Source organism: Antennarius striatus, chromosome 17, assembly GCF_040054535.1.
Source record: "Antennarius striatus isolate MH-2024 chromosome 17, ASM4005453v1, whole genome shotgun sequence".
Classification (NCBI taxonomy): Eukaryota; Metazoa; Chordata; class Actinopteri; order Lophiiformes; family Antennariidae; genus Antennarius; species Antennarius striatus.
In genome coordinates, this window is record NC_090792.1 from 17,253,222 (window position 1) to 17,263,492 (window position 10,271).

General features: G+C 39.5%; 2 protein-coding genes across 2 annotated transcripts; one reads left to right on the forward strand and one right to left on the reverse strand.

The window, feature by feature from the left end:
• Positions 1-326: 326 nt before the first annotated feature.
• On the reverse strand, positions 327-4,676 carry vti1b (vesicle transport through interaction with t-SNAREs 1B). Its single transcript, XM_068338506.1, has 6 exons — positions 4,555-4,676; positions 4,397-4,455; positions 2,802-2,999; positions 1,736-1,909; positions 1,505-1,566; positions 327-1,325 (listed from the first exon to the last, which is right to left on the reverse strand). The coding sequence occupies exons 1-6, from the start codon at positions 4,649-4,651 to the stop codon at positions 1,235-1,237; spliced, it is 681 nt and encodes a 226-aa protein (XP_068194607.1). The 5' UTR covers positions 4,652-4,676; the 3' UTR covers positions 327-1,234.
• Positions 4,677-5,396: 720 nt separating this feature from the next.
• Positions 5,397-9,964, forward strand: rdh12 (retinol dehydrogenase 12). Its single transcript, XM_068338678.1, has 7 exons — positions 5,397-5,582; positions 6,103-6,221; positions 7,554-7,709; positions 7,793-7,897; positions 7,981-8,190; positions 8,650-8,839; positions 9,044-9,964. Exons 1-7 carry the CDS (start codon positions 5,509-5,511, stop codon positions 9,144-9,146), a joined length of 957 nt encoding a protein of 318 aa, XP_068194779.1. The 5' UTR covers positions 5,397-5,508; the 3' UTR covers positions 9,147-9,964.
• The last annotated feature ends 307 nt before the right edge of the window (positions 9,965-10,271 follow it).

The following is a 10,271-nucleotide window of genomic DNA, read 5'->3' on the forward strand; positions in this document are numbered from 1 at the left end:
AATTTTGTTAACTTCTTAATACTTCATGAAGGCAAAGTTTAAAGGCTAAAATTTCTGATTATTTCTTGGAGGTGAAAACAGGTTTTCCTCACAGGTATGTTACCAAACTGTTTTCCTACTATCACTCCTGCGAGGCATGACACGTATGTGGACAAAAAACACCGTGGCAGATGTGCAACTTGATAAACACGGCACTAAAACAACCTCATCACCTATTATTTAAGACTTACTCCCCCCAGCAGCAGATGGTGAGCACACAGCAGCAGGTCGGCCTCAGACCGGAGCAAATTTTCTTTACAATTCAGTTTGCCATTCCAAAAAAAAAAAAAATCACAAAGGAGGTTAAAACCTTTAATTTGTGAAGTCTACAAAGTGGAACCCGCTGCAGCCTTTTGAATTTGTTTCATACAGTGATTAGTAACACAGCTCACTGCTGAGCACATTGCATGTATTTAAAGTCTCATTTTACACATTCAGATGTCTGACAGGCAAACTAGGAGTTTCGTACAGATTAAAACCATCAGTGGTATACTGGCATGGTAACATAATTAAAACTTGTGGCTTTCCATCAGATATTGTTGGTCAGTAATGTTAAGTAAATAAACATTTTTATTACACCTAATAATTACAGTCGGAAGAAAAAATGATTGGCTGCGGTCGCTATGCTGTGTAGAGCTATTTAAACTGTTCTTGTTTGATCTGGTCGATACAAACAGATGATAAATAGCATCTTTTTCCAAAAAAACTACATTTCAAACGGGGTTGAGTCATCTCACATCTAGTTGGAAATATTCTGATTTGAGAATTCTAAACCTCCCAAAACTGCTGATTCACACATTTTTATTTCTTTTGCTGGAAAATCAGACATGACACTCATGCTCCACTCACTAAATCTCTCCAGCGGCCAGAACACGAGTCAAGATAAATTAAAACATACTGCAGGGCTTCTTTGGCATGGACAGTCTGAAAAAACAGTGCAAATATTAGTCCCCAGTTTGCCCATGGAATTTCTTTCGGTTTGGTCCATTATCAATGAACTTCACCTATCCACGGACATAAATGTCCTCCTTCGGTAAAGGTTCGCTTCAAGACTGTCGTACCTCAGCCTTCTTATTTGCACTTGCAGAGACAATTGACTGAAAACAGCAGAAGAACATTATTGCTACTGGATAGTCAGTGAAGACAGACGCTGAGAGCCTGGACTCAGAGACGAAGGAGGTTCTCGTCTGTCTGATCATCGGAAGAACTTCAGGTAAACCACAGCACCTAGAATGGCCAGCTCAATCAGAATGATGACACTTAGCAGCAGCTTGTTTGTCATCAACCTGCAAAAAAAAGCAAGAGCCAAAAGCATTTAATGAAACATCCACAACAGAACACAATGACTTTTTCACTGATAATTTTTATTTTCTGACAGTCAATTGAAATCCAGCAGGAGAAAATTATACTAACATAATAAAGGTGCATTGATTAAAAACCAGGATAAATGGATGGTTGCGCTTACCGCCGCGACATGGAACGAAGAATTTTTCTACTTCGACTGAGGTTTTCTCCAGTATTCACCAACTGTAATAGAAAAAACAAAAGTTAGAAATGCTCATGGACTCACAAAATGAAACCTATTTATATTCTTTACCATAATTTAATCAAATGACCAACAGGTGGAGGACACAGTATCTGTATAAAGCAAAAGCAGCGATGCAATCTGGTTCCAACACAACCCTTCATGTCTCACTCTGTTTCTGGTGCGGTCCAGCTGTTCTCTCTGCTCTCCCAGCTCATCGATGATCTCGGTGCCAATCTGCTCCGTCTCGATGGCGATGCGCTGGCTTCGTTCAATACTCTGACTGGCGCTGCTCAGAGCCTCTGTGCCCTGCAGCAACAAGGCCCTCTGGGACTGCAAATGTGTCTGCACAAGGAGGAAAATAGGACAAAGTCAACAGGTCAACGTCACCCATTGTGACAGAACAGGAAGAAATAATATTTGTTCATTCTAAGGTACTCCCTTAAATGTAAGGCATGTATTTCTTTTGTGAATGCATTCCAACGATGATTCAGCAATTTGTTTCAGCAGAGCTCTGTACAGTCAGGGTAGCAACTAATCAGTTACACAGTGATCTCAAATTCTTGTTGATCTTGGGAAGCAGTGCATGAACAAGTGTTGGAACAAACTAATCTTTCCCAGAAAGAGTGCCGCTGAGTTCCTAGAAACTACAGTGATAATTTCAGGTTTAAAAAGGGAGCAAATATTGTTTTTTTCTATCAAATTGTGTGGATTACATCGTACAAGTAGTATGGAGTCATTTTCTACTTGTCTTAGAGGGGTTCCTGTTAAAACAAATCCTTAACCTCAGTCATTTAGGATTAGGGTTAAAGTGGTATGGTTTTAGGAATGTTTTGTGATGAAGCAGATGCAGAAGCAGAAGAAGCTGAAGACGCAAAAGACAAAACAGAAGTAGAAGCAGCTCTACACTATTTTCTTTTGGCATGTTGATAGTAAATACTTATAATCGTAGAATTTCTGAACCGTTTCTTTAAATGTCCTTTGAAATGAGCTGAATTGTTTCCAACTCATTTAGCTCCTTCTTTATTCACTGGAAACACATTGCCCCTATGTACAATCAGCTAACATGGACAACAATAAAATATATTTACCAGAAGACAGAGTTCCGGAAAAAAAACATTATAGCATAACTTTGGGATTTATAAATCCAGAGATGCACAGGTTTCTTGGTTGCACTGATAATTCCGATAAAAACATCCACTCAAACAGCTATATGAGTCCAGTGGCCCACACTCACACTTTGTTGGTTTTGTGTTGAATAGATGCCATAATTGCTTCCTTCCATTGTCTGTCTAGAAGACCCAAAGCCAGGACTAGAAGCTCTCAGGTCCCTCTGTAATTTCCCAAGATCCCGGTGGTACAAGCGCAGCTTTGCATTCATAGCATTTCTGTAGGAGGAAGGGGCTGCACGTAGCTCTTCTTCCATACCTTGCAACTTGAGACATAAGAAAATGTTTGTGTAATTTTAGAGATGTATAGTTTTTCTCTGCTGAGTGCTTGTGAATACATTATTGGAGACATACACACACTCAATACACACAGTCAATACACACAGTACATTGAGAGAAAAGCTAGAGGTTTATGTAACATGCTAGTTCACACATGTTCATAACACAGTCAGGTACTGTTGATTTTAAAGACAAAATGTACCAGTTTGAATAGCATTGGTGGGGCACCTGTTGAGTCACACATTTGCATGCACCCACGCGCCCGCACACACACCCACCCACCCACGCGCGCGCACACGCACACACACACAGTCCTTGGCTCGAGTACCTGCAGCAAACTGAATTCATTTTAGTTCATTGCAGGATCCCTCAATTGTCCTGATCCTGTATGTCACAAGAATGGTAGCAGGAAAATATATTTTAGCTGAACTACTAATGTTGAAACAATATTGGGGGGCTGAACTGGTTTAAAGTGAAAGTATTGATAAGAAGACAAAATAAATATAAGTTGGATAATCCAATATATATAATGAAAAGTTAACTTATCATTATATAAGTTAAACCATATTCAGTCAGTTTTTCTTTAATGCTACGATGGCTTCTGAGTAGACTTCATTTCTCCTCAGTTCAAGAACTGTTTTCTAGCTTAATTTTCTATGACAAACAACAACAAAAAGTTTCCTAACGCCCCTAAATTTCCTCAATGGATTTAGACGATTCACAGAATTTATCAATTTGAATTATAATCAGCGGAAATCCACTCATCAGTGAAAAATTGCCAATTGTGATTTGACAGTTGTCTGAAATGTAGATGGAGGGTTGGGCATGGTGCAAAGAGGAATTCATTCCATTCTGGAGTGGATCCAGGTAAAAGGACAGTTTTGAAACTTATTTCCTGTATGCTGAACATTGAAAATTGTGTGTTTTTTAAAATTATTTCTGTCAAATATCTATTAAAACTTTGACACATTATCAAAACAGTAGATATTTTAATTTTATTACCAATTTAAGAAACGATGAGCCCTTAGTAGAGGCATGTACATTATGCTATAGATTTCAGGGCCTGGCTGCTGTATTAGAAACCTTGCATGTCATGAGTCAATCCTAGTAAAAGGCAGTGTTACTAACTCTACTGCTAAAACGAAGATATTCAATTTACAGACAATAAATTTAAATAAAGTGATCAATCTAATTAATGAGCAACTTAAGGATAATGGCTAACGTCACTAGCTAGCAAGTAGAGATCCGGTTCTTTGTGAGCAAAAGCAGGCCAGTCAGTCGTAACTACTCGATACTCAGCAATAAAAGACATTTACCAGCAAGTCATAAAACATTTCATAATTCTTATAACTAGCTAGATTGAAAACTAAACAGAGCAGCTCACCACTTCCACTGCCTCCCCATGCCTCTCATCAAAGGTCCTCACCAGCTTCCTTCTCTCCTCTGTGAATAAAACACATGTTCAGTGTCAGCACACAGAAAACTCTTGAAGTGTTTCCTTCTTAAGCTAACTAACACAGAAACACAATACGAGTTGTTTACCTCCATGGCATCCCACAGCTTTCTCTGGTATTAGCTTAAGCTCATCATACAGTGACCTGTAGATTTCATGCAACTTTTCAAATTCCTCCGACGACATTTCGGATTTATAGTAGTCCGGCCGCCCGACTTTGACAATTTACTTTTCTTTTAGCTGTAAATTACAGGTATTCTAATCGAAGTTGTGACAGTTCCGTTGTGATGATAATCAATTTCCCGAGACGTTTCCGCCTGACGGTCCTCGTGATCGAGTACTGAAACTCCAGAACAAAAAATAAAATCAAAACGCAGCTATGTTTCGGTACATCTAAAAAAAATTCACGTTAAAACATTATAATGTTATTATAATTGGATGTGCTGAATTATAAAACAATTAAAGATTTTTCAGAGATATTTTAAAAGCACCCACATATCAATTTTATTCAGGCGCTATACAGATACCTTTTACGATTCTGGGAAACTGAGTTTTTAATGATGCTGCGTCTGAAATTACTACGTAGACATTTAAATACTACAACCCTCTGTCATGTTTGAACAATTAATGGTTCAAATGCAGAAACCGTTATTTTATTTTAACAGTCTTCAATGCAATATAATTAAATTTTATTTCAACGACGTAGTTACACTTGAGGTTTTGTTGTTTTTGTACATGGTTCCTTCAAACTTACTGTTGTTTTCCTCGGATATTCGTGTTGTTCTTAATGTCTATAAAATATTTTTAAATTTATAAGGTTAAAGGAAAAGTAGCCATTGTGATTGCTTGTATCAGTTAAGATGATTTTTGCCATGCGAAAAATAAATTGACTTGGAAGACTGTATAAAACTACAATCCCATAATTCCATTCGCCGTCTTTCCGATATCCCAGTAGCACCCATCTATGCCTTAACATCAGCTGTTCTGCCTGCCTACAGATCAGTGGCACCCCCCTGGAAGACGGACAAGCGTAAACCGGTGATATGATCCTTTTAATACTGGTCGTGAGCATCGCAGCGGCGACGTTACTGGCGATTTTATTTGCACCACAAATACGGTGAGTGGAACTCAACGCGATTTATAATATGAATGCTTCGCTGCACGGATAGATTGCTACTTGGTTGAAAGGACATCAATTACGTTGGAGCGATGCTGTCATTACAATCGGATTCATTTATATCACCTGTGAATTCAACCCAGCTTACTGTCATGGTAAACACTCATTATTTCAGAATACTCATTCTCTTAGAAATCAATTAAACTGAATGATGGAGCTGTGGGAGTTATTACAGAGATGACCCGGGAGTCTTCCTCAGCCGTTCGGGCCTATCAGCAGGCTGAGCGTGGGAGGAGTTTATGTACGCACAACTCCGCTATTGGTTCTCTGCGTACGGTGCTCGGTGACGTCAGTCGAACGACTCACTACAGTTCATGAGCCAAGTTTTTCTATGAATAATTAAGCCAAGCTGTCCATGTGGGCCTTAACCGAAACAGGACAAAACCGACCGAACCAGTCATCCAAATGAGGGACAGTCCAGGGTCTCTGGTGTTAATCAGGGGTCTTTATGCATTAACAGAAAATATGCAGCTGGGGGAGTGTGTCATTCTGCCGTTGTCCTGGATGGGAAGACAGTACTCATCACCGGGGCCAACACAGGGATTGGGAAGGAGACGGCCCTGGATTTGGCAATGCGAGGTGAATTTTTAATTTGAAATGCAAGAAGAAACTCACATGTGTGTCAATGATTGCAGCCCTCCACTCAGAGCGGGCCCCGCTTCAGAATCACAATCAGGATGACCTTTACCACCCCCACAGGGTCCTTTACACCTGTCCTGTCAGACCAATTAGAACACTGTAAATAGATTTTTTTAAAAGCAGCATCAGGAAGAGAGGTGCATGTGCATTCTGTTCTATTCTATTCTATTCTATTCTATTCTATTCTATTCTATTCTATTCTATTCTATAATAGAATAGGCTAGAATAGAATAGAATAACCTTTATTGTCATTATATCAAATTCTATGTATTGAATACGATGAAATTAGGGTTCTGCTCCTTTGGTGCATTTGCTAAAAAATAAAAAGAGAAATATAGACAAATATATATAAAAATATAATAAATAAACAAAATAATTCAATAAAATGCACCAATATAATCAGGTATAAACAATATTTAAGTCTGCGGTAATAATCTCTGAGGGTAATTGTGCCAGTGTGTCTTTGAGATTTGTGTTCTATGTGTCGGCTCACAGTTTTCTGACAAATAAACAAGCAAACCATTTGATGTAAAAGCATAAACTCCTGCGTGGAGAAAGTCAATTATTTTCCAGTAGTTGCTGTGTCATTCTGCCCACGGCAGCAGACGTGCAATCATTAGCATCAAACAGTTAAAGGTTTCCGATATTATGTGGATTTGCTAATTGTCTTTCAGTTATTGTTCATTTCATGTGTGTGTAACTATAATATCCTGTTCAGTCCCTGTTTAAACCAGCTTGATCAATATGCAACTCACCTATAGGGCGCTAGAGAGCTAATGGCCAAATGAATTATTGTCACCTATTTATGGACATAAAGGGTCTGAGATTGGCACATTTATGCACTTATAATATCTGTGGTGTAACCATTGTTGAAAAGAAGGTCAGGAAAAGATCATGGATTGATGTTTCTATATGAATCCAATGATTCCTTTAGAAGGAGAATTCTCATACTTTGACTCAGTTTCATGGTTGTTCATGAAACTAAACAAATAACTAAATAAAAAGCCTAATAAATATTGAAGACTGGAGAAACAATCTTCCTCATTCCTCATCCATGTGGATCAAAATTGGAATTGTTCTCCTATGTCATGCAATCGACCCTCCCATCGGTTTTCATCAGTGTTCCTGATGTCTGGAACAGGAGCTATTTCCATCTCCTCTTCTTCAGATTCTTTAGATTCTGATTAACAGGATCAGAATCTGATTCTGATTTTGTTAATTCACGCTTTTTCTGTTTCGTAGTCAAGCTGCTGCTTTTTCTTCCCGTGACAGGAGCACGGGTAATCATGGCGTGTCGAGACGTTGACAAAGGAGAGCAGGCTGCTGCTAGTATACGAAATGCATGTCCCAAAGCACGCGTGGAGGTTCGAGAGCTCGACTTAGCCGACACCTGTTCGATACGAGCCTTCGCACAGAAATTCCTGAAAGGTAAGAACAGACTGGCTGCTTGACACTCACATCCATTGACGTAGCAGCTATGATTCTTTAAAGTGATGTTTCTTCTTCCTCAGAGGTCAACCACCTCCACATCCTCATCAACAACGCTGGGGTGATGATGTGTCCCTACACCAAAACAGTTGATGGCTTCGAGATGCACATTGGAGTCAATCATTTGGGTAAACCTAAAGCTGAAGGTTTCGTCAGAAAAACAGTCCATGTGTTCAGCGCTGACTTGCTTGCCCTTCTTAACTTCTGACAGGGCACTTCCTGTTGACGTCCCTCCTGATTGGGCAGCTGAAGCGCAGCACGCCGGCCCGGATCGTGGTGGTCTCTTCTCTGGCACACAACTTTGGGTGGATCAGATTCCACGACATCCACAGCCAGGGAAGCTATAACAGCGGATTAGCTTACTGCCAAAGCAAACTGGCCAACGTGCTCTTTGCCAGGGAGTTGGCACGTCGACTCCAAGGTGAACAGAGACACACAAACTCTGGACTGGCTGCCCTGACATGAATAACGGTCGCTTTGTCCTGGCAAGCTTTTTTCTTCTTGTGAAATCAGTATTTTAAAGAAAAAACACACAAGTGGCATCCTATATTTTCAACATTTCATGAAAGACACAGTAGGGTGGAGAAGAAGGAAAAAACTTATATCCTCACAGCGATATTATTTTTTTCGCTCTTTTATTTTTACACACACACACCAAGAATAAAAATGTACTGTAACCTGAATTCAAGACCAATTTAGAGGATGTGAAAAAGAATTTGTTGGGGCTAAAAGATCACTTACATTGGAATTAGGATGAAATTAAAAGAGAAAATAAAGCACCTTAATCTTGAGCTATGCTGGAGGTAATTTATAGGAAGCTAAAAAGCAAATTCCCATAATATTCCCCACAGTGATGCAGATACTTTTTTCCCCCCAACAGGCACCGGTGTGACGGTGAACTCGGTCCACCCGGGGACGGTGAATTCTGATCTGACCAGACACTCCACTCTCATGACGATATTTTTCACCATCTTCTCCATGTTTCTAAAAACTCCTCGGGAAGGAGCGCAGACCAGCATCTACTGCGCTGTGGCAGAAGAGCTCCACTCTATCTCTGGGAAACACTTCAGGTATGTGCTCACAAGCTGGGAAAGATTCCCTTCAAGGACAGTTTGGGGACGAAAATGACCTATTTGTTAGTCTCTTCTTGGAATAAAGGAATGTCCCAAGGGTTTTTAGCAGTGTGTGTGTGCGTTATAATGAAAACAGTGTTTTGCTACAAGCTGAATGCAGAATGATCAACACCTTCACCCACATGTCACCTCTGGTTTCAGCGACTGCGCTCCCGCCTTCGTCGCCCCTCAGGGAAGAAGCGAGGAGACGGCGAGGAGACTGTGGGACGCCAGCTGTGAACTTCTTGGCATCGAGTGGGATTGACGGGCTACCAATCTGGGCTATCTCAGTTCTCAAATGGGTTCCTTAATCTTTGGTCATTTCAAGACATTTTGATGTTCTGTACTTTTTGAGTGTTTCTCACTTACAAAGCAGTCAGGTAATTCTGTAAGAGGTACTATAATGTGAAGTTGCTTTTTTAGTGTAACAATGCAGCAATTATGTTATAATACTTGGGAGTATTTTTGCTGTTCCACAAAAGCTCTTCAAAACCAAAACCACTCGACTGTATTCTGTACCCAGAAATACCTTTTTTGACTATTTTTGTGACACAATGTGAATACAGAGTAGGCAAAAAAAAAAAAAATGAAGCGACTTGATGTTTGGTAATGCAGTAGGGTCCTGTGAGGGGTCAAGCCAGGGTAAATGACCAGCATCTAAATCAGTTGTGCTTTTAATTTCTCCTGAATTTGCAGCTAAATTGCTTGACTTTAGTGCCAGCATTTCTAAACAATTTCAGGGGTTTATTACAGCGTTTCCAGGTTGAGGAAGAAAAAAAAATCCAAGTAAAGCATCTGTCTGAGCCATGATAACTGCTTGAATTGCATAGATAGATGTATTTTGTGATAATGGTAGTCCATGTAGATTATAAGACTTTTTTCTATTTTAACAAATCAGAATAGAATCATTGCAATGATAGATTTTCCATCTGCATTGCCAAAAACCGCACATTCCTGGAGGAACTACAGTTTTAGGTTCCTGAGGATCTCCTTACTCATGTTTCCCTCTCAGCATTCACATGCAAGGTTGCCAAGAGTTTACAATGTGTGTTTTATACAAGTGAAACATGCCTTTTACTACATTTAAATTCATGTTAAGAGTTGAATGTTTACAAATAAGTAAATAAATGGAACTATTGCTACAAAAGGTGCTTGTGTTCGTGGTAAATTATAGCAATCTGCAAACTATAATCTTATTTGTGCACAAAGTCTCTAAAAGTAAACTGGATTGAAGTTCAATGACTGCGCTGTAAATAAACTAACTAAAAGATTAAACACACAGTGCTTTGCGAAAGTATTGCCCCCCCAAAAACCTTTTGACATTTTGCCACATTTCAGGCTTCAAACTTCAAGATAACACAATCGCGAAGTGGAACCAAATTTGTTCAAC